Below are 24,835 nucleotides of genomic sequence, written 5' to 3' on the forward strand. Positions count from 1 at the left end.
AAGTTGAGTGTGTTTTGTTTGGTTGGTTTTTTAGCTGGTCACTTTTCCTGTTTTCATCATAAGTGACTGATGGTCACCAGGGATCATGTTAGTAAACCTGAGCCAGTTGTTATTAATAATTATTTTTGAAGCTGTATATGATTAATTTAATAATTATGAGCTATTGAAGTTTTAGTTGTCCAACTCTTTGCGACCCCATGAACTATAGCACCCCAGGCCTTCCTGTCCATCACCAACTCCCAGAGTCCGCTCAAACTCAATGTCCATTGAGTCAATGATGCCATGCAACCATCTCATCCTCTGTCGTCCCCTTCCCTTCCCGCCTTCAGTCTTTCCCAGCATCAGGGTCTTTTCGAAAGAGTTGGCTCTTCGCATCAGATGCAGAAAGTATTGGAGTTTCAGGTTCAGCATCAGTCCTTCAAATGAATATTCATGACTGATTACCTTTAGGATGCACTGGTTGGATCTCTTTGCTGTCCAGCGGATTCTCAAGAGTCTTCTCCAAAACCATAGTTCAAAAGCATCAATTCATCAGCACTCAGCTTTCTTTATAGTCCAACTCTCACATCCAAACATGACTACTGGAAAAACCATAACCTTGACTAGATGGACCTTTGTTGGCAAAGTAATGTCCCTGCTTTTTAATATGCTGTCTAGGTTTGTCATAACTTTCCTTCCAAGAAGTAAGCGTCTTTTAATTTCACGGCTGCAGTCACCATCTGCAGTGATTTAGAGCCCCCCCAAAATAAAGTCGTGTCATTGTTTCCATTGTTTCCCCATCTATTTGCCAAATAGTGATGGAACCAAATGCCATGATCTTAGTTTTCTGAATGTAGAGCTTTAAGCCAACTTGTTCATTCTCCTCTTTCACTTTCATCAAGAGGCTCTTTAGTTCTTCACTTTTGCCATAAGGGTGGTATCATCTGCATACCTGAGGTTATTGATATTTCTCCCGGCAATCTTGATTCCAGCTTGTGCTTCATCCAGCCCAGCATTTCTCATGATGTACTCTGCATATAAGGTAAATAAGCAGGGTGACAGTATATAGCCTTGACATACTCTTTTTCTTATTTGGAACCAGTCTGTTGTTCCATGTCCAGTTCTAACTGTTGCTTCCTGTCCTGCATACAGGTTTCTCAAGAGGCAGGTCAGGTGGTCTGGTATTCCCATCTCTCTCAGAATTTTCCACAGTTTTTTGTGATCCACACGTCAAGTTTTGACATAGTCAATAAAGCAGAAGTAAATATTTTTCTGGAACTCTCTTGCTTTTTTGATGATCCAGCAGATGTTGGCAATTTGGTCTCTGGTTCCTGCCTTTTCTAAAACCAGCTTGAACATCAGGAAGTTCACGGTTCATGTACTGTTGAAGCCTGGCTTGGAGAATCTTGAGCATTACTTTACTAGCATGTGAGATGAGTGCAATTGTGCAGTAGTTTGAGCATTCTTTGGCATTGCCTTTCTTTGGGGTTGGAATAAAAACTGACCTTTTCCAGTCCTATGGCCATTGCTGAGTTTTCCAAATTTGCTGGCATATTGAGTGCAGCACTTTGATAGATCATCTTTTAGGATTTGAAATAGCTCAACTGGAATGCCATCACCTCCACTAGCTTTGTTCGTAGTGATGCATCCTAAGGCCCACCTGACTTCACATTCCAGGTTGTCTGGCTCTAGGTGAGTGATCATACCATTGTAATTATCTGGGTCGTGAAGATCTCTTTTGTACAGTTCTTCCATGTATTCTTGCCACCTCTTCTTAATATCTTCTGCTTCTGTTAGGTCCATACCATTTCTGTCCTGTTTCGAGCCCATCTTTGCATGAAATGTTCCCTTGGTATCTCTGATTTTCTTGAAGAGATCTCCAGTCTTTCCCATTCTGTTGTTTTCCTCAATTTCTTTGCATTGATCAATGAGGAAGGCATTCCTCATTGCTATTCTTTGAAACTCTGCATTCAAATGGCTATATCTTTCCTTTTCTGCTTTGATTTTTGCTTCTCTATCGAAGTTTAGTCCTAGTAAAATTGTATCATACAGCTGAGGTAGTTTGAAGGATTTATTGATAAAAGGAAAATACATAAATTTATTTTCTACATTTTACTAACATTTATGGTGTGTATTGCCACCATAATAACTCCAAGTGAATTTCTAGCCATGTGGGCAACAATTAAGGTAACTTTTATATCCCTGGCCTACATGACTTATTATATCCTTTCCAGATCTGGAATTCAACAGTTTTATGAGTTTCAGTCTCCTGTTGGATAGGTCTAGACTTGGTAGTCATGAAGTTGAAATTAGGGAAGCAAAATAAGTTTTTAAAAGTCTACTATAGCTGCTTTTTTAATATAGATAAATGTATAAATGTGAGTGAATATGTATAGGTTACCGTGTATGTTTGTGTGTTCAATTGCATCTGACTCTTTGCAATCCCATGGACTATAGCCTGCCAGGCTCCTCTCAGCCTGGAATTTTCCCAGCAAGAATACTGGAGTGGATTGCCATTTCCTCTTCCAAGGGATCTTCCCAACCCAGGGATCCAACCTGCATCTCCTGCATTGGCAGCTGGATTCTTTACCACTGAGCCACCTGGGAAACATGTATGTTAGCATAATATCCACCAGTTGCTGATTTTTTTTTCATGTAAGAATATATCTTAGAAATTGTCCTATTCATATAGCTTTCTCATTATTGTATACAGAGTATTCTGTCGAATGGATGAACACCAGTGTTTAACCAATCTCCTTATGGTGGGTATTTAGGCTTTTTTATAACTTCTGCTATTACCCATAATAATACTGTAATGAATGTTGTGTGTATGTGTGAGCTTTTTTGCTTATGTTAGTGGTTAGTGTATCTGTGCTTCCCTGGTGGCTCAGATGGTAAAGTGTTTCTCTGCGTTGTGGGAGACCCGGGTTCGATCCCTGGGTCAGGAAGATCCCTGGAGAAGGAAATGACAACCCAATCCAGTACTCTTGCCTGGAAAATTCCATGGACAGAGGAGCCTGGTGGGCTATAGTCCACGGGGTTGCAAAGAGTCGGACACGACTGAGCAACTTCACTTTCTTTCTTCAGTGTATCTGTAGGTTAAATTGCTGTATTGGAGGATATGTGCATTTGTAATTTTGATTAAATATACAGATTTGCTCTTCATGGAAATTGAACCAGTGTACACACTCACCAGTAATGTGTGGGTGAACTTGCTTCTGCTTGCCTGCTCTCCCCCTCAAGGATTCCTATCTTCTGTATTACAAAGCAGTTTGCATTATACTATATTACCCTATGTCGTCTCTGGGAAAATGCTGATTAGATGGGTGATCATTACCATTTTTACAAGTTTCACAGAGATTGAATTTTACACAGAAGACCACTTTCTTAATATATGTATTTGCTGAATTAAATGGCTGTGCAGTTAAGCATCATGTAATGTACTTTACGTTGCTTCAGAGCATAATTATACCAGTGTAGAAAAACTCCAGTTTGCAAATTGTCAGCCTTCCATGGAGATTTATTCCCATAACATAATGAAGCACACTATCCATATTATGGAAAAGATTTGAGTATAAACAGAGTTTTTGTACTTTATTTCTCCTATTCAGAAAGAAAAGGCATTATCACCAGATACTGTTCTCATAATTTTCAGAGAAAAGTTATTTAGTTGGTGGAGTTGAATTGAAAAACACAAAAAGTCGTCCTCTTCATCCTTAATTCATGACTATTTGACTGTATATGTGGACACACACACAGTTTTTAGCTCGGAGAGTTAAAGCTGCTATGGTTCCTTTAAGAAAATAAAGCAGTTTCTATTACAGAAAGACAGGGATGCACTTTTTCTCTTCTACATTTAGGACTTACTGCATACATTTAGGAAAATTTTGAAGGATATTTAAAACTACTCTCTTTTCTCATTTTCTTTTTGGGCTGCAGCTTGGAATATGTGAAAATCAGTTCCTGAAGGAACTTAGAACTTACTTAATTTTTATGCTAATATGCCCAGGTTACCTTTTCTAAAATTGACTGTTGTTCTAATAGTGCCCCCCCCCCCCACCTTTTTGGCTTTTATAGAAGGATTTGCCAGCTTCTTTTTTATAAAGTTTTCCAATTTGACTTTCCAATATGGTCCTTTACATAGCATTGTACTAATTTATGTACAAGTAAAAATATTTCCATTATTGGCCTATTTGAAAAGTAATTGTGTTGGATATCATATTTATAGTGAAGACACTGGCTAAATCCCAAAGAATAACCTAATTAATACAGTCTTATGGAGATACTGAAATAAAAATATTAATTAAAAAGTTATTAGATAATGACTCCTTTTGTTTTCTTTTTTAACACATATATTTCAGAGAAGTTGCTTACATTTAGCCTGTTGAGTTTTAAATTGTTCTACCCCACTAAGGAAAGTAGTTTGTGGTGTTACTTAGTGGAATAACAAAAAGATGAAGCTTTGGTGTGGGCTTTCCTTGTGGCTCAGACAGTAAAGAATCTGCCTGCAATGTGGGAGATCTGGGTTCAATCCCTGGGTGAGGAAGACCCCCTGGAGGAGGACATGGCAAGCCACTCCAGTATTATTACGCTGTGCTCACCCCTTCACAAATCACTGAATCTCATGACTACTCTAAGGGAAGAAAATCATTTTCATGGAACCATAGGCACCCCCTGCTGCTAAGTCGCTTCAGTCGTGTCCAACTCTGTGCGACCCCATAGACGGCAGCCCACCAGGCTCCACCATCCCTGGGATTCTCCAGGCAAGAACACTGGATTGGGTTGCCATTTTCTTCTCCAATGCATGAAAGTGAAAAGTGAAAGTGAAGTCGCTCAGTCGTGTCCGACTCTTAGCGACCCCATGGACTGCAGCCTACCAGGCTCCTCCATCCGTGGGATTTTCCAAGCAAGAGTACTGGAGTGGGGTACTGTTGCCTTCTCCATAGCATCCCCTAGCAGCCTAATAATTTACGTTTTTAAAATTCAAAGGAACATTTGTTTAGATCTATGAAAAGAATTGTTAATCTAATATAATCTGATGTCTTTTATGTTCTTGTGACCAAGAAGAGACCTTGAAAGATTCCATAGAAATTATGGGGATTGGAAGGAGGCATCATCCTTTTTGCAAATAATGGTTACATTACTTGTCTATGGGATGCTGGGGTCTGGGTGCAGATATTGAGCTGTGGCTGAATCCCTGAGCTCTCTGTAGACACAATGAAGAGTAAACTTCTAGCCAGTCAGCTAAGCATGCTCACTTGTGTTACAGGTACTTCTCCCAGCAGCTGGTCTGTTACAGTTACAGGATGTGAAGAAGACTTGCTGTGAATTTTTGGAATCTCAGCTTCACCCTGTCAACTGCTTAGGAATCCGGGCTTTCGCTGATATGCACGCATGCACAGACCTCCTAAACAAGGCCAACACCTATGCAGGCAAGTGGAATAAATCTTGACTGAATTTGAGACAGGAAGAATCTGAAACTCTTGATTTCTAATATGATTCTATAGTGATTTCTGGAAATTTGTCTCATTTTTGGATCTGCACATTAAAAAAATACATTTAAAATCTTTTACTGGTATTATAGCACTGCATAATTGAAGCATACTCATAGAGTTCTGAATTTTAAAGAAGAACATAAACTGTACATGATATTAGGCCTAAATGATAGAGTAGATAATTTAATGCAAATATTGAATCCCTATGTTTTTCTTTCACACTGTCAAATTAATAGGGTTATAAAAAAGTATTTACATATGAAATTAAGTCATTTAATTCCCATTTTATCCCTGCTTTTTGCAAAGGATCCAAGAAAACAACTTGTGGCTTTTCTTGTATCCAGGAAAACAACTTGTGGCTTTTCTTGTATCCAGGAAAACAACTTGTGGCTTTAGTTCAGTTCAGTTCAGTTGCTCAGTCATGTCTGACTCTTTGCGACCCCATGAACCGCAGCATGCCAGGCCTCCCTGTCCATGACCAATACCCGGAGTTCACTTAAACTGACATCCATCGAGTCGGTGATGCCATCCAGCCATGTCATCCTCTGTCGTCCCCTTCTCCTCCTGCTCCCAATCCCTCCCAGCATCAGAGTCTTTTCCAGTGAGTCAACTCTTCACATAAGGTGGCCAAAGTATTGGAGTTTCAGCTTCAGCATCATTCCTTCCAAAGAACACCCAGGCCTGATCTCCTTTAGAATGGACTGGTTGGATCTCCTTGCAGTCCAAGGGACTCTCAAGAGTCTTCTCCAACACCACAGTTCAAACGCATCAATTCTTCGGCACTCAGCTTTCTTCACAGTCCAACTCTCATCCATACACGACTATTGGAAAAACCATAGCCTTGACTAGATGGACCTTTGTTGGCAAAATAATGTCTCTGCTTTTGAATATGCTATCTAGGTTCTTCATAACTTTCCCTCCAAGGAGTAAGCGTCTTTTAACTTCATGGCTGCAATCACCATCTGCAGTGATTTTGGCTTAAACATTTTCAAAGCAATGAAATCTACTTGACTGTGAGTAGAGGAGAAATGCTGACTCCAACTAGAGGCAGCCCTCTGCTTAGATTAAATGCTGGTTTTCAGGACCTCCTGGTGGCATCCCCTCCCTATAGTGGGCGGAGGCCTGTGGCTGTCCAGTCACAGAGCAGATTATTGTCACAGCTTTGGGTGTAGCTAAAGTACATAGGAGTAACCTATAATTTATTTAGCTCTGAGTTTATAAACATTTAAAAAATTCATATTAAAAATTATTATTGTTTCTAATTAAAAAAACAAAACAAAACATTTTTAGATGATAAACCTGGTGAAAGATACAGTCCACATCTCCACTCTGTATCTGTGAGACACAGTAGGAGCAAGTTACTAAAGAACCTTCCAAGACTGCTGCCCCTTAGTAAATTGTAGGGCCCCAACTTCCTGTACCCTTCAAATGCAAAAGCCCCTCATCTAAACTCTGCTCCACTCTGCCTACTCTGATAACTAAGGAACATAGACACAGGCAAAGCAGAGTATCTGACAGGAGCTTTATTTTTAGAATCCCTATTGCATTTATCAAAGAAATAGTAGTACAGAGTGGTTAGTTGGGGAAAAAAAAATTCTGCAGTAAACCATACCAGGTCCAGTAATTTTGAAATTTATAGAGTTCTCTGGTGTGGCCTGATTGGCTTAACTACCCTTTGTAAAATTGTTTCAGTGGGAAAATATGATCTGAGTCCCAGAATCCTTAATTACAGATAAACTTTTAGAATATAAATTCTGTAAGTTGGAGAATACATATAACATGTAGCAATATTCATATAGTTCTTTTGAGTGGGATGAGGTATTTTAAGAAAATCAAACACAAATTTATATTTATTGATGTGTTCTCCAGTGCAGCCAATTCTGTTCTTCAGCTAAATAGAAATCCATTAGACCTGTTAACTGCTAGACATAATACACCTGTTCTAAGTGATTTATACTATGAAAGCCAAGGAGGCTTTGTGCATTTTTTTTTTTTGGATAGTTTTTTCTACATAAAGCAATCTCTAGTTAATATCTTTCTTGGACTGCTAGTTGTCCTTCATACTTGATAAATGTTATTGAGTTTTAAGAGATAGAAGGAATAAAGTAAGATTAATGCAAAAAATTTCCATACATAGTTCTCATGCTGTGGTAGAACTCTTAGTTTTATTCACATCAGAACCAACTCACTTAACTGTTTTAGAAGATAATAATATTTTATTATTTCTTTTCTCTTCTTTACAGTTTTAAATTTATTGTATGTAATTTATGACAGAATGTCAACAATTTTCTATTAGAATTACAACACCTCTACATCTTAGTATACAGACTCTTTCTACATAATTATACCAAGAATTTTTTATGAAAAAGTTATCACTTTCAACAAAATTACAAATAAAATTTGATTTATCATATTTACACACTATAATTTTAATCAGTCTTATTTTAAAAGATGTACTGATTTTCATACCATGCATCTGAATCTTAAAATTGCACAAGTTTCTAAGTAACATTTTACAGCATCTTTTATTATGAAAAGTTGCAACCATGCAAAAATAGAATAGTACTCACTACCCAACACAGAGTTGTCAATTCATGAATAATTTTATTTTAACTACACGCTTCTTGTCTTCTCTCTCCTATGTTATTATTTTTTATGTAAACTTTTTAGTGCAGACAAGTAAACATGTAAAGTATGCAAATTAGACATCTACAGCTTAATGAATTTTTGAATCCTTGTATTATTTTGGAGCAATTCAGTCATATTATTTCATCTACATATTTCTTATACTTTAAAAAAAATAAAATTGCAGTGACCAATTTCATAAGGCAGAGGAACCAGAGATCAAATTGCCAATATCCGCTGATCATGGAAAAAGCAAGAGAGTTCCAGAAAAACATCTATTTCTGCTTTATTGACTATGCCAAAGCCTTTGACTGTGTGGATCACAAGAAACTGTGGAAAATTCTGAAAGAGATGGGGATACCAGACCACCTAACCTGCCTCTTGGGAAATCTGTATGCAGGTCAGGAAGCAACAGTTAGAACTGGACATGGAACAACAGACTGGTTCCAAATAGGAAAAGGTGTACGTCAAGGCTGTATATTGTCACCCTGCTTATTTAACTTCTATGCAGAGTACATCATGAGAAACGCTGGACTGGAAGAAACACAAGCTGGAATCAAGATTGCCGAGAGGATTATCAATAACCTCAGATATGCAGATGACACCACCCTTATGGCAGAAAGTAAAGAGGAGCTTAAAAGCCTCATGATGAAAGTGAAAGTGGAGAGTGAAAAAGTTGGCTTAAAGCTCAACATTCAGAAAACGAAGATCATGGCATCGGGTCCCATCACTTCATGGGAAATAGATGGGGAAACAGTGGAAACAGTGTCAGACTTTATTTTTGGGGGCTCCAGAATCACTGCAGATGGTGACTGCAGCCATGAAATTAAAAGACTCTTACTCCTTGGAAGAAAAGTTATGACCAACCTAGATAGCATATTCAAAAGCAGGGACATTACTTTGCCGACTAAGGTCCGTTTATTCAAGGCTATGGTTTTTCCAGTAGTCATGTATGGCTGTGAGAGTTGGACTATGAAAAAGGCTGAGCGCCGATCTGTGGTGTTGGAGAAGACTCTTGAGAGTCCCTTGGACTGCAAGGAGTTCCAACCAGTCCATTCTGAAGGAGATCAACCCTGGTATTTCTTTGGAGGGAATGATGCTAAAGCTGAAACTCCAGTACTTTGGCCACCTCATGCGAAGAGTTGACTCATTGGAAAAGACTCTGAGGCTGGGAGGGATTGGGGTAGGAGGAGAAGGGGACGACCGAGGATGAGATGGCTGGATGGCATCACGGACTCGATCGACGCGAGTCTGAGTGAACTCCAGGAGATGGTGATGAACAGGGAGGCCTGGCGTGCTGTGAATCATGGGGTCGCAAAGAGTTGGATACGACTGAGCGACGGAACTGAACTGACCAATTTCCTATAGTCAGGCTGTTTCCATAATTTTGGTGTTTTGATAACTAGCTGCAGGAAACTTTCTAAAATAAATGTGCATGCGTACTCAGTCACTTCTGTCATGGCCAACTCTTTGCAATCCTGTGGACTATAGTCCATCAGGTTCCTCTGTCCATGGGATTCTCCAGGAAAGAATACTGGAATGGGTTGCCATGCCTTTCTCCAGGGGATCTTTCCAACCCAAAGATTGAATCTATGTCTTCTGCATTGCAGGCAGAATTCTTTACTCACTGAGCCACCCAGGATGCTCTTTCTAAAATAAATAATCCAGTATAATACTAAACTGAAGTAATTGTTCTTCATAGTGAAAAATCTGAATGTTGTTTTTATCTTAAGCAAACAGAAGGTAAAGAGTTAACACAGGAAAATACCTAGAGTTCTCTGTTTCTGCCATAGTAATTGTTTTTCAATCCCTTCGTCATTTATTTTTACAATTCAAGTACTTATGTGTCCAGAAGGCCTACCCAGACACCTAAATTGCTTTCAGGTTCAAATTAGAACATGTGACTAGATCTAGGAGAGTGAAGGTATTTCCATAATAATGGTAATAGATGGAAGTTAAAAAGTTAACTTTTTTCCTCCTCTCCTAGGCTTTTAAGTAGGGTCTGAGACATACAGGCAAGAAAGAAGGAAAGGAAGAAATAAAGAGCAATAGCAAGTTAATGCATATAGAAGTCCATACACACATGGAAAGAAGGAGGGGGCAAAAAGAAGGTTGAGAGAGAGGGTGGGAAAGTGAAGAAAGTTGCTTGACCTCAGGCTACTTTCTGATCCAAGGTATCACTGTGTGTTGAGACTGAAGTATCCTTATCCTCTGAAAATTCACTAGGGCTCTGGGCACAAGATCTGCATCATTCCTTTCTGTTGGAGATTGGGAATGAGCTCTGTTGTATTCATTATAGTTAAATTGTGCAGGTATAATAGAAGAGTGAAGATATTCTATGGGAGTCTCTGTGAATGGAGCTTGTTTTTCTTAGTATCAGCATCTTTAGAAAAAGGAAAAATGTGGGAAACCAGGTGGAAAAGGTAGGAGGTCTGAGCAGTGCAGGAGAGTCTCCTCTGCCCAGCCTGGTACCCACCTCCCTTGGTTTCAGTCCCAGCCCCACGCCCTGGCCCATGCTATTTTCTAGGGTTATGAACAGCTTCAAACCATGAACAATCAAGGGTCACCACACCAGCCAGGCAAAATGACCTGCATATTGAAGCCTGGTGTTCTGGACTGTAATCAACCTTTGTTATGTTCTTGAGTGGTTGTTTTCTTAGCTAAAAAGCTGCATGAAATTATTTTTGCTGTATACCTAACAATGAAAACTTTCACATCTCCTTTAAGAGTGTGGACTTGTTTGGAGAATGCTGGTTTGTGGACTCGTATTTCTGATGTGTTTTGAGTGATGTCTATATTTAATTTATTCCCCAAATCATTAAGACTTTGAACTTTTTTGCTGGACTGAAAATACAGAGGAGACAAAAACTGAACTTACAACTTCAGGTGCATTTTAATAGTCTCAGTAAAAGATGGTTTTGGAAGTTGGATTTTACTTTGAAATACAAATTTTATTCAGCCTTCATTGCTGATAAACAAAAGTTACCAGTGGTTGAATTGTGAGAATTTCTAACAAATTTAAGGGAAGCAATAAATTCCAGATTCTTAGTCATTCCAACATCTCAACACTCACCACACTAAAAATCTGAGAAGCTGCTCAATATAGATTCTAACTGACCTTTGGGGAAGTATTTTCTATCATTTTCAAACCAGCTGAAACTCTGAGGAACCTGGCATTCCTCTGTAACAAAGCTGTCTGTGAAGAAGTCCCTTTCCCCTGTCTCTGACATGCTTTCAGTTTATTTCTCATTCTCCTTGCACTTAACCCTGTTGTCTGTTTGTATATCCTAGGCCTGTCTGTGAACCCCATACTGCCTTACTTTAGCCTTCCCACTGTGCTTGTGTGATGGTCAAACATTTTTATATGCCAGCTGTTTTCATGTGTGCCCTCTCTCCCGTTATCTTAAATGAAGCTTTGCTTTTTCGCATACCTGTATATTGGGGGCAAACTTCTTTAAGTGGCGCTTCCCCTTAAAGAGAGTGGCTCACCAGGAAAGCGGGTAGGAGGGTGGACTTCCAGACTGTTCCTCTCTCACTGTCACCATCCTCACTTCTGCACTGGCTCGCTGTCAGTCTGCAGCGCTCTCTCTGCAGCCTGTTTTCTCTCTACGCCTTCAGGCCTCCATTGTTTCTTCCCTCTGCACTTCGTTTCTCTTGCTGCCAGCAACTTCAAAATCTGTACTATTATCTCTACTGAGACTCCCTCTTCCTACCTCCTTGTGAATACTGTCTTTCTTCCATAAACCTATTTGCCACGCAACTCTAGGGCATTTTGAACCTTGTTCCCATTTGGAGCTCCAGGGTATCAGCCTTTGTGGTGACCATAAACTCTGACCGACGCTGACCATTTCCTGCCCTCATGCTCTTGCATTTCTTTATAAATCTGTGTTCTCTGGCCCCAATTCTTACAGTCATGTCTTGGCTGCTGAGCTTAGACCCAGTAGTCAGTCCTTTCAAAACTACCATCTGTGTGCCTGGTATTGCCTGGACTGCTGTGGATGATAACAGGTTCAGTGTGATTTAACCCCTGATTCCAAGGAGTTTATTGGCCAGTAATAGTCAACTCACACCCAACTTTAGTATATCCAGATTATGCTGTATTCTCTGTGAGAGCTGATCCTGTGACATGTTCGTCTGCTGTCAGTTTCCATTAGTCATTTTTCCATTTCTGTAATTTAGGCTAGGAATCACTACTTGGGTAAACATCGGTCAAAATAAACTCATGATTTTGGAAACAGCCCTCTTGAAAGAAACTTGAGAGAGTGGTTCTAATAATGGTGTCACCAGCCTTGACTTTGTGATATGCATAATAAAGAGTAGATGCTGATTATTGAGAGTCTATTGCTATGTTAATGTAATCCTTGGAAGAAAAGTTATGACCAACTTGGATAGCATATTCAAAAACGGAGATATTATTTTGCCAACTAAGGTCCATAGAGTCAAGGCTGTGGTTTTTCCACTAGTCATGTATGGATGTGAGAGTTGGTCTGTGAAGAAGGCTGAGCACTGAAGAATTGATGCATTTGAACTGTGGTGTAGGAGAAAACTCTTGAGAGTCCCTTAGACTGCAAGGAGATCCAACCAGTCCATTCTAAAGGAGATCAGCCCTGGGATTTCTTTGGAAGGAATGATGCTAAAGCTGAAACTCCAGTACTTTGGCCACCTCATGCGAAGAGTTGACTCATTGGAAAAGACTCTGATGCTGGGAGGGATTGGGAGCAGGAGGAGAAGGGGGCGACCGAGGATGAGATGGCTGGATGGCATCACTGACTCGATGGTCGTGAGTCTGAGTGAACTGCGGGAGTTGGTGAAGGACAGGGAGGCCTGGCGTGCTGCAATTCATGGGGTCGCAAAGAGTCAGACATGACTGAGCCACTGAACTGAACTGAACTGAACTGAAAGAAAATTCTTCCTTTGGAAGATAATGAAAGCATTTGATGTTTACCACTGCTTGATTGTTTGCTGACTTAAATGACAGCTCTTAAAAGAATTAATCATTTTTATATTCTTAAATTCGTTATAGTCCTCATTTATGTCCTAGTTAACTGCATGCAGTCTGTTTTGCTTTGTTGACAGTTTTTCTAGCTGAGATGAGTTAGTTGTTCTCAGGTTTCACCAAATTGTGTGTTAATGGGAACTGCTGGAGATACATATATGGACTTTTTTCCCCCTAGAAACTAATAGTATTCAGAATGAAAGACTCATGGAGCGCTATCACTAGTTGGGAACTTAGCAGTTATCTAGTCTAACACTTTAATTGTATTAATTAAGAAAATGAAAACTAGAGATATCTTTATTTTCCCCAGAACACTTTCTCAGAGGTAAGCTGTATGTGGACTTAAAATACTGTTGTTATCCAGGCACTTAACCTCATTTTTCAGATAGGATTCTGCCCTAGGTGGAATATAGAGGAATTATACGAACCCCTCATGGCATTTAATTTTGATCAAAAAGGTTCTTGTTGTGTAGAAATCAGGTATGAAGACTACTTTATTTCTTATCAGAGGGTACAAAACAAAAAGAACTTTGGGCTTGTATTGTAGACTTCATCAGCTTAATTTGGGATGAGAGCCTTTTAGATCTGGTGTGATAAATCCTAGTGACTATCTTCTCTCATTTCTTGACAAACTTACTTTATTTGTAGGAGGGAATCAAACAGGAAAGTTCAGTTGCTCTATAGAGTGAAGAGATTTTTTATATATAAGGAAGAATGCTTGTGTACATTAGATATATATAATATATATGTTTAATATATATTGTGTGGCTATAGCATAGTTAATACTGCTGGGAATCATGTTCTTTTGAGAGAAGGAACTGATCATCAAATGGCAGTGTGATTACTGGTTGGCTTTACTCAGTGGCAGAGGAAACTAGTAGAGGCAAATCACTAATACCACAATAAAAGCTCTGTGCTATAAACAGAATAATCTGTTAACATATGGGTGGGAGGACTGGAAAGAGTCAGTGAGGTTGGTAACAGAATTAGGGTAGTGAAGATAGAAGATTGTGGATCTTGGAACTGATTCTGGATATGAGTACAGGAAATAGACTAGACTCTGAAATGTTCTGCCCCTCAGCTTTACATTTTAGGTAAAGCTTTGTAGATACATTTTAGTGTGTGCATATGTATTGCCAATGTGCAGTAGCTGCTCAATTTTACTATACCTTACTGAGATACAGAAATCTGAATAACAGTTCACTTAGTGAAAAAGAAGAATCTCTTACTTCAGCTTTATGACAAGTAAGTAAGGAGGGAAGTGAAGTTGCTCAGTTGTGTCTAACTCTTTGTGACCTCATGGACTGTAGTCAGCAAAGCTCCTCCGTCCATGGGATTCTCCAGGCAAGAATACTGGAGTTGGTTGCCATTTCCTTCTCCAGGGGAACTTCCTGACCAGGGATCGAATGTGGGTCTCTGGGTTTGTAGATTTCATGGTAAAGAGTTTGCAGGCAGACTCTTTACAATCTGACCCACCAGGGAAGCCCTTGTGACAAGTACTTGGCTTGTATTGGCCAAACCAATCCAAAGATATTAGGGTTTTTATTGATCATGGATTCAATAGCAATCACAATAGCAATAGCAGTAGTAATGTAATTTATCTATAAAGATGTAAGGTGGTTATCTCATTCTCTTCCAACCAGGTCAGATCATATCTATGAAATCGAGCTCATTTTCAATTGCATATTTTAAGAGAGAGTGATGAACTGAAGCACTGAATTCAGAGCCAGGATGATGTTGAAGACCTGAAATTATGTTTTACAAGGAGTAGTCAAAAGAATTTGTAAAATTCTGGAGAATATAATGTTCTCTGTAAAAGTTTGAGGGAATTTCATGAGAGAAAGAGCTTAACCTTGTTCTATGGTAAGTATAAGTAGAAACAGTGTTAAAAATTAAGGAGAAAGATTTTAGTGCAACATAAAGAAGCTTGTAATGAGTGCTCAAGGGTGATGTGGCTGCTTTGCTCTAGGCTGATGTCTGCAAACGATAGCCAGATAGCCATTGAATGTGAACATTTTAGAGATTACTCTTTCATACGGAAGTTGTGGTCAGGTCCCTTGTGTCACTAAATCTTAAGGCATGACTTTCCAGAGTCACTATTGAGGATTCCCAGGATTTGAGAAGCAATTTATTTTAGAGGTTATAGAGAGGAAGGGATGGAGGAAGAGGAAGAGAATACTGGGTACACAGTTTTAGATTTTACAGTGTGAGCATACATAACACTGCTGAACTATATACATACTTAAAAATGGGTAAGTATGACTATACAGTCAGCAAAAACAAGACCAGGAGCTGACTGTGGCTCAAAAAATGAACACCTTATTGGCAAATTCAGACTTAAATTGAAAAAAGTGGGAAAAACCACTAGACCATTCAGGTATGACCTAAATCAAATCCCTTATAATTATAAAATGGAAGTGAGAACTAGATTTAAGGGACTAGATCTGATAGACAGAGTGCCTGATGAACTATGGACAGAGGTTCATGACATTGTACAGGAAACAGGGATCCCCAAGAAAGAAATGCAAGAAAGCAAAATGGCTGTCTGAGGAGGCCTTACAAATAGCTGTCAAAAGAAGAGAAGTGAAAAGCAAAGGGCAAAAGGAAAGATAAACCCATTTGAATGCAGAGTTCCACAGAATAGTAAGGAGAGACAAGAAAGCCTTCTTCAGCGATCAATGCAAAGAAATTAAGGAAAACAACAGAATGGAAAAGACTAGAGATCTCTTCAAGAAAATCAGAGATACCAAGGCAACATTTCATGCAAAGATGGGTTCAATAAAGGACAGAAATGGTATGGGCCTAACAGAAGCAGAAGACATTAAGAAGAGGTGGTAAGAATACAGAGAAGAACTGTACAAAAAAGATCTTCATAACCCAGATAATCACGATGGTGTGATCATTCACCTAGAGCCAGACATCCTGGAATGTGAAGTCAAGTGGGCCTTAGGAAGCATTGCTACGAATAAAGCTAGTGGAGGTGATGGCATTCCAGTTGAGCTATTTCAAATTCTAAAAGATGATGCTGTGAAAGTGCTACACTCAATATGCCTGCAAATTTGGAAAACTCAGCAATGGCCAACAGACTGAAAAAGGTCAGTTTTTATTCCAATCCCAAAGAAAGGCAATGCCAAAGAATAATCAAACTACCACATAATTGTACTCCTCCCACGCTAGTAAAGTAATGCTCAAAATTCTCCAAGCCAGGCTTCAACAGTACATGAGCTGTGAACTTCCAGATGTTCAAGCTGGTTTTAGAAAAGGCAGAGGAACCAGAGATCAAATTGCCAGCATCTGCTGGATCATCAAAAAAGCAAGAGAGTTTATGGACTATGCCAAAGCCTTTGACTGTGTGGATCACAACAAACTGTGGAAAATGCTGAAAGAGATGGAAATACCAGACCACCTGACCTGCCTCTTGAGAAATCTGTATGCAGGACAGGAAGCAACAGTTAGAACTGGACATGGAACAGCAGACTGGTTCCAGATAGGAAAAGGAGTACGTCAAGGCTGTATATTGTCACCCTGCTTATTTAACTTATATGCAGGGTACATCATGAGACGCTAGACTGGATGAAGCACAAGCTGGAATCAAGATTGCCAGGAGAAATATCAATAACCTCAATATGCAGATGGCACCACCCTTATGGCAGAAAGTGAAGAACTAAAGAGCCTCTTGATAAAAGTTGGCTTAAAGCTCAACTTTCAGAAAACAAAGATCATGGCATGCAGTCCCATCAATTCATGACAAATAGATGGGGAAACAATGGCAGACTTTATTTTGGGGGCTCCAAAATCACTGCAGATGGTGATTGCAGCCATGAAATTAAAAGACGCTTACTCCTTGGAAGGAAAGTTATGACCAACCTAGGTAGCAGTTCATAGGGTTGCAAAGAGTCAGACACAACTGAGCAACTGGACTGGTCTGAACTGAAAAATGGTTAAGGTGGTAAATTATCTTATGTTTTTACTACAATATAAAGAGGAGGGACTAGTGAGGAATCAACTGTGACTGAGACTATTTAGCCTTGGAGTCAGTGTGGGTAACAGAGCCATTGCTACCCAAAAGAAACACGAGAGGTCAGGCAGGTGTCTGGAGGAAGGTGTAGATGGGTTTTAGTCTTGATTGCTCAAGGGCCAACCAGCAGTGAAATGTGTTATCAATTTAGAGGTTCTCACACTTGGCAAGATTATTAGCAGTAGCCAAAGACAGCTTGGCCAGCAGAAGACCTTGATTTGTTTTGAGGGAGACAAATCAGTAGACTCAGCCAGAACATCTTTGTTGAGCTTCAAGCCAAGAAGTGAAGCAGTGCCATCAATGGAAAGATGCATAATGATTAAAAAACACCACAGAACTCAAAACAGATGAAAATAAGTGATCTAAGGCAGTGAATAATGTGAATCTTACAAAACTGCGTTTATATGTTGCAGGTGCATGGTATAGGGGTGGATCTATTTGTTTAAAAGAGCCATGACAGTTAGACAGACCATATAGAGACTAAAGATAGCTGGAAATTCATTTTGGGGGAGAGGTTGAGTCTGGGAACAACCATACTGGGATGACAGTTGACAATAACTGGGACACACACAAATGTGGATGGAATGATTAAAGGAGATTGAACAGAGAATGAAAAGGGATGTCAGGGCAGGCAGGACCATAGGTAACATCTAGTTTTAGGGAACTGTTAGAGACAGACTGAGTAGTTAGAAAGCGTTATAGAATCCAGGCTAGGAGAGAGAGTTCTTAGGGTGAAACACTGCATAGGGGTTGAGACAGATTATACTGATCTCAATAAAAGAACTTCCAAAGAACAATTGGATGGGAAAGGGGGCCAGAGGTCGTATTACCACAGACAAAGGTGTGCATGCATCAGTATGTAGAGGCTACATCAGTATGTATCAGTACTAAGGTCTGCCTTAAAGAATTTTGGTGTGAAGGCCAGCAAGGTAGGGCAGTGGCCCAAGTAGGGGAGGATAGGAAATGTTTGTTCACTGAAGTGAACACAATAAAATGCGTTAATTCTCTGTACCAACACTTTTCTTTCTCACTGGGCACAGAAAGTAGTTAGGCTTACTTAGGTGACTTTTTTTTTTCCTTTTGTTTTTAAAATTTCAATCAAAAATATTTTCACATGGTTAAAAACATTTTTTCAGTCATGAACATAACACATCCCTCATTCTTGTCTTCCCTCTCTATGCGCCAAATATCCTGTATCCATCCACAAATGAAAATGTTTTTGTGGCAGCTGTGGGATCCATCACCATATATTAAGGGACCCAGAAGGAGCCTTTCCCACTGTGCATTAGGCAGTAGGAAGGCAGACCTTGGTCCTGGCTGTGGCTTTCAAGTGATCTGTGAATCAGTTTTAGCCCCTCTTGACTGCAGTCTGGGAGCACCCAGAGAACACTGACCTAGACTGTTCCCCACAGATGAGGGAGCTTCTGTGGAAGCCTAGGTTTCCAGAGGAGACAATTTAGCATTCCAGTGGAGCAAAAACAATATCAACACACGTTTGGACATACTGAAGAGGCTGAAAAAGGCAGTTTGACTTCACCTGTGTCCCCTCACCGATGTGGCAGCACAGCTTAGTGCCAGGAGAAACCTTCCTTCTTTAGTCCATGATTCACAAATGAAGGAGAGAGAAAGATTTTCTCAGACACAGAGGCTGAGGGAGTTCATCACCACTGGTTCTGCCATAAAAGAAGTGTTGAAAGGAGTTCTTAAAGCTGAAATAAGAGGATGCTAATTAATAAAATGAAAATGCATGAAAATATACATACAACTAACATAACATGAAATAACATGAAAATATATAAAAGTATAAATACAACACACTGGTAAAGGTAAGTATATAATCAAGTTAAAAATACTCTAGTTCTTTAAAATGATGGTATAAGATTAAAGAACAAGTGTATTACAATTAACTGTAGCTACAATAATTTGTTAATGAATATAAAATATAAAAACAGGTAAACCATACATCAAAATACATTAAAGGTAGATGGGAGTAAAAGGATAGTTTTGGTATCTGATTAAATTTGTCATTAGCATAAAGTAGATTGTTACATCAATAAGGTGTTTTATGTAAGCCTGGAAACCACAAAGCAAAACAAAAACCTAAAGTAGATACACAAAAGATGCACCACTACAGAAAACCATCAGTTTACTAAGGAAGACAGTGAGAGAACAAAGCAACTGTAAAAACAGCCAGAAAACTGTAAGATGGAATTTGTAATATCTTATCTGTCAATAATTTTGCTAAATATAAATGGATTGAATTCTCCAGTCAAATGGCATAGAGTGGTGGGATGGATTTAAAAAATAAACAAACAAAAAGTAATATATGGTACTTACCAGAGACTGACTTCAGCTTTGAGGACACACACATGGGCTCAAAGTGAAGAGATGAAAAAGATACTTCATACAAGTGAAAGCCAAAAGAGTACAGTGGTACCTATACTGAAGTCAGATAAAATCGATGTTAAGCCAAAAATGGTAATTAGAGACAGAAAAGGTCATTATATAATGATAAAGGGTTCAATTCATTGAGAAGATATAACAGTCATAAATAAATGTATACCCAACTTTGGAGCACCGAAATGTATTAAATGCTAAAAGGTCTGGAAAGAAACAGACAACAATAAAATAATCTTAAGGGACATCATTATCCCACCTTCAACAGTGGGTAATACCTAGATTATCAACAGGGAAACTAGACTTCAACCAAGCTTTAAACCAAATGGACCTAAAAGATATATTCTTCTCAAGCACACACAGAATGTTCTCCAGGATGGACCATAGGCTAGATCATAAAGCGAGTCTTAACAGATTTAAGAAAATTAAAATCATACAGGTATTCTTTTTGACCATAGTGGTATAATACTAGAAGTCAGTAGCAGAAGGAAATTGAAAAATTCACAAATATGTGGAAATTAAACAACACAGTCCTGAACAACCAGTAGATCAAAAAAAGGAAATTTAAAGAAAACAGCTAAAGAAGGAGAAATCAAAAAGAAAATTGAAGAATATCTTGAAGCAAACAAAAGTGAAAATGTACCATACCAAACTATCATTTCAGTTCAGTGGCTTGTGTCCGACTCATTGTGACCCCATGGACTGCAGCTCACCGGGATTCCCTGTTCATCACCAACTCCTGGACCTTGCTCAAACTTATGTCCATTGAGTCAGTGATGCCATCTAACCATCTTTTCCTCCATCGACCCCTTTGCCTACCTTCAGTCTTTCCCAGCATCAGGGTCTTTTCCAATGAGTCCTTTGCATCAGGTGGCCGAAGTATTAGAGCTTCAGCTTCAATATCAGTCCTTCCAATGAATATTCAGGACTGATTTCTTTATGATTGACTGGTTTGATTTCCTTGTAGTCTAAGGAACTCTCAAGACTCCTCTCTAACACCAATTCAGCAACCTCAGTTCTTTGGCTCTCAGCTTTCTTTATAGTCCTATTCTTACATCCATACATGACTACTGGAAAAACCATAACTTTGACTAGATGGACCTTTGCAGGCAATGTCTTTACTTTTTAATATGCTGTCTAGGCTTGTCATAGCATTTCTCCCAAGGAGCAAGCATCTTTTAATTTCATGGCTGCAGTCACCATCTGTAGTGATTTTGGAGCCCAAGAAAATAAAGTCTCTCACTGTTTCCATTGTTTCCCTATCAATTTGCCATGAAGGATTTGGTTTTTCCAGTGGTCATATATGGATGTGAGAGTTGGACTGTGAAGAAAGCGGAGCACTGAAGAATTGATGCTTTTGAACTGTGGTGTTGGAGAAGACAGTTGAGAGTCCCTTGGACTGCAAGGAGATCCAACCAGTCCATCCTAAAGGAGATCAGTCCTGGGTGTTCATTGGAAGGAGTGATGTTGAAGCTGAAACTCCAGTACTTTGGCCACCTCATGCAAAGAGTTGACTCATTGGAAAAGACCCTGATGCTGGGAGGGATTGGAGACAGGAGGAGAAGGGGACGACAGAGGATGAGATGGCTGGATGGCATCACTGACTCGATGGACATGAGTTTGAGTGAACTCTGGGAGTTGGTGATGGACAGGGCAGGGAGGCCTGGCATGCTGTGTTTCATGGGGTTACAAAGAGTCAGACATGACTGAGTGACTGAACTGAACTGATGGTACTGGATGCCATATTAGGTTTTTGAATCTTGAGTTTTAAGCCTCCTTTTTCACTGTTCTTTCACTTTCATCAAGAGGCTCTTTAGTTCCTCTTCACTTTGCCATAAGGGTGGTGTCATCTGCTTATCTGAGGTTATTGATATTTCTCCCGGCAGTCTTGAATCTAGCTTGTACTTCATCCAGCCCGGCATTTCTCATCATGTACTCTGCAGGGTGACAATATACAGCCTTGACATACTCCTTTCCCAATTTGAAACCAGTCCATTGTTCTGTGTCCAGTTCTAAGTGTTTTTTCTTGATCTGCATACAGGTTTCTTAGGCAGCAGGTAAGGTGCCTAATTCCCATCTCTTTTAAGAATTTTCCACAGTTTATTGTGATCCACACAGTCAAAGGCTTTAGCGTAGTCAATAAAGCAGAAGTACATGTTTTTATGGAATTCTCATGCTTTTTCCATGATCAATTGGATCTTGGCAATTTGATCTCTGGTTCCTCTGCCTTTTCTAAAACCAGCTTGAAAATTTGGAAGTTCTCAGTTCAGGTACTCTTGAAGCCTAGCTTGGATAATTTTGAGCATTTCTTTGCTGGCACATGAAATGAGTGCAATTGTGCCGTTGTTTGAACATTTTTTGGCATTGCCTTTCTTTGGGATTGGAATGAAAACTGACCTTTTCCTGTCCTGTGGCCACTGCTGAGTTTTCCAAATTTGCTGGCATATTGAGTGCAGCACTCTAACAGGGTGATAGTGGCATAAATATAGACACGTGAACCAATGGAACAGAATCGAGCACTTGGCAATTACTCCCTCATATATAGCCAACCAGTATTTGGCAAGGAAGGTGAGAATATTCAATGAGGGATATAACATGTCTTCAGTAAATGGTGTTGGAAGAATTGGATACTTAAAAGAATGAAATTGGACCCCTATCTTACATTGCATAAGGAAATTAAGTTAAATAGGTTATAGACTTATGCATAAGACCTGAAACTGTAAAGCTCCTAGATGAAAACAGAGAGTTTTTGTGAAACACATTGATGTTGATAGTGATGTTGGTTACTACGAGTGAAATGACACAGAACATACAAGACACACCAGAGACAGACAGGACCCCACTCTGGCCAGAGGAACAGAACTGGGCAAACTAATTGCCGTTTATTATTATAAAGCCCTCCTTAGGCAGAATTCCAGACTGTAAGAGTAAGCCTTTTCAGTACAGTGCAGGTGCATACATGTTATCGTACAGCAAAGGGGAGTGAAATCTCTGTCTACTGCAGAGTCTGCACAAAGCCCTCATCTCCCTCTTATCTCAAGAAGGGAATGCTCCCTTGTTTGCAAGGGACCATTAAACTCAAGGCTGTATCCAGACTCTTTGGCAGAATGCCTCGTATGCAAGGACGCTCAGCCTGAGCAGAGAGACCCGTTTGTAGGCACATCTCTGCTACCCTATTAACCCTTCATAGTGATTTTTCAGATATGGCAAAAAAAAAAGAAAAAATTACTACATAGGACTTTACAAAAATCAAAAAGCTTCTGCACAACAACAGAAATAATTAGCAAAATGAAAAAGCAACCTACAAAGTAGGAGGAAGTATTTGCAAATCATGTATCTGTAAGGGATTGATATCTAAAATATATGATGATCATACAGTCCAGTAACAAAACATAATTACTGTTGCCTTTTGAGTACATGAGATTTATTCTGTTAGCAGTTTTCAACTGTGTAATGTCTTGTTGTTAATGGTAATCACCATTCTATATGTTAGATCCCCAGAACTTATTCACCTTATAGCTAGAAGGTTGTCCCCTTTGACCTAACCCCTTCAAGCCCTGTTAACTGCTCCAATCTACTGTGTTTATATTGCTTTGACTGTCTTAGCTTACACATATAAGTGATATTTGTCTTCATGAGACTTATTTCACTTAGCATGATGCCCACAAGGTCCATCCAAGTTGTTACAAATGGCACAGTTTTCTTCTTTCTTCATAAGTAGTGTGTGTGTGTGTGTGTGTGTGTGAGTGTGTGTGCGTGTGTGTATTACATCCTTTTTCATTCATTTGCTAATGGACTCTTCAGTTGTTTCCGTATTCATTAGAAGACTGATGCTGAAGCTGAAGCTCCAGTACTTTGGCTACCTGATGTGATGAGCCAACTCATTGGAAAAGATCCTGATGCTAGGAAGGATTGAGTGTAGGAGAAGGGGACAACAGAGAATGAACTGGTTGGATGGCATCACTGACTTGATAGACATGAGTTTGAGCAAACTGGGAGACAGGATAGGTCAGGGAAGCTTGGCCTACTGCAATCCATGGTGTTGCAAAGAGTTGGACACGACTGAGCAACAACAGTATGTTTGCTGTTGTGAATAACACCACAGTGAACATGATAATATAGATATCTCTTCAAGTAGTGATTTCATTTCCTTCAAATATATACCAGCAGTGGGTTTGCTAGATCATACGGTAGTTCTATTGTTAATGTTTTAAGGAACCTCCATAGTGTTTTCCACAGTGGCTGTACCGGTTTACCATTTCCATCAGCAGTGCAGGAGGGTTCCCTTTTTTCCACATCTTCACCAGTACTTGTCTTTTTGATAGTAGTCATTCTAACAGTTGTCAAGTAATATCTCATTGTGGTTTTGATTTACATTTTCTGATGATTAATGATGTTGAGCATCTTTTCCTTTGCTTGTTCGCCTTTTGTATATCTTCTTTGCAGAAACATCTGTGCAGATCCTCTGCCTATTTTTTAATCAGATTTTTGGGTTTTTTTGCTGTTCAGTTGTAGGAGTTATTTTTATATTCTTAATATATTACACCTAATCAGATGTGTGATCTGCAAGTATTTTTTCCCATTCCAGTAGGTTGCTTTTGCATGCTGATTATTGTGTCTTGATGCACAACATTTTTATGTTCAATATAGTCCCATTTGTCTAGTTTTGTTTTGGTTTCCTGTTCTTTTGTTGTCATATCTAAGAAAAAATTGCTAAATTAAACATCATAAGGTTTTCACCTGTGTTCTGTTTTAGAGTTTTATAGTTTTGGGTCTTTAGGTTTAGGAACTTAATCCATTTTCAATTAATTTTGGGGTATGTTATAAGATGAGAGCCCACTCTCTTTCTTTTGCATGTGAGTATCCAGTTTTTCCCAACACTATTTCTGAAGAAACTGTTGTTTCTTCTTTCAGTGGTCTTGGTATCCTTATCAAAGATCATTTGGCAGTATACACAAGGGTATTGAAAGGTATGCATTGAAGAGTACACTATGGAGGTTCCTTAAAAAATTAAAAATAGAACTACCATATGATCTAGCAATCCCACTGCTGTCACCCTTGTCTGTCATCACCTTCACCCCCATCCTCTTATAGAGGTAATTACTAGTATTAGTTTTTGAATTTTATGTTCTGTTTTGTGGAGGTGAGGGAGGTTAGAAAATCTATGTACATGGTTCGTATGATAATACAGCACACACCTTTCTTGCTCCCTGGCCATCTTGGTGGCTGCTCTTGGTTGGGGGCTTCCTGCTCCTAAGGTAGAAAGATGGAGGCCACAAAGAAGATGTAAAAGTCACTGGAGTCAATCAGTACTATGCTCCAGTT

At 39.3% G+C, this 24,835-nt stretch overlaps 1 protein-coding gene across 1 annotated transcript in view; it reads left to right on the plus strand.

The window, feature by feature from the left end:
- KLHL2 (kelch like family member 2) overlaps window positions 1-24,835 on the plus strand; it is a 168,801-nt gene that overhangs the window by 88,510 nt on the left and 55,456 nt on the right. The window contains exon 5 of the mRNA XM_069556626.1: window positions 5,249-5,411. Within this exon, the coding sequence (XP_069412727.1) occupies window positions 5,249-5,411 (163 nt within the window). The remainder of the gene's footprint in view (window positions 1-5,248; window positions 5,412-24,835) is intronic.

The sequence above is a fragment of the Ovis canadensis genome, chromosome 17, assembly GCF_042477335.2.
Source record: "Ovis canadensis isolate MfBH-ARS-UI-01 breed Bighorn chromosome 17, ARS-UI_OviCan_v2, whole genome shotgun sequence".
In the NCBI taxonomy this organism is placed as follows: Eukaryota; Metazoa; Chordata; class Mammalia; order Artiodactyla; family Bovidae; genus Ovis; species Ovis canadensis.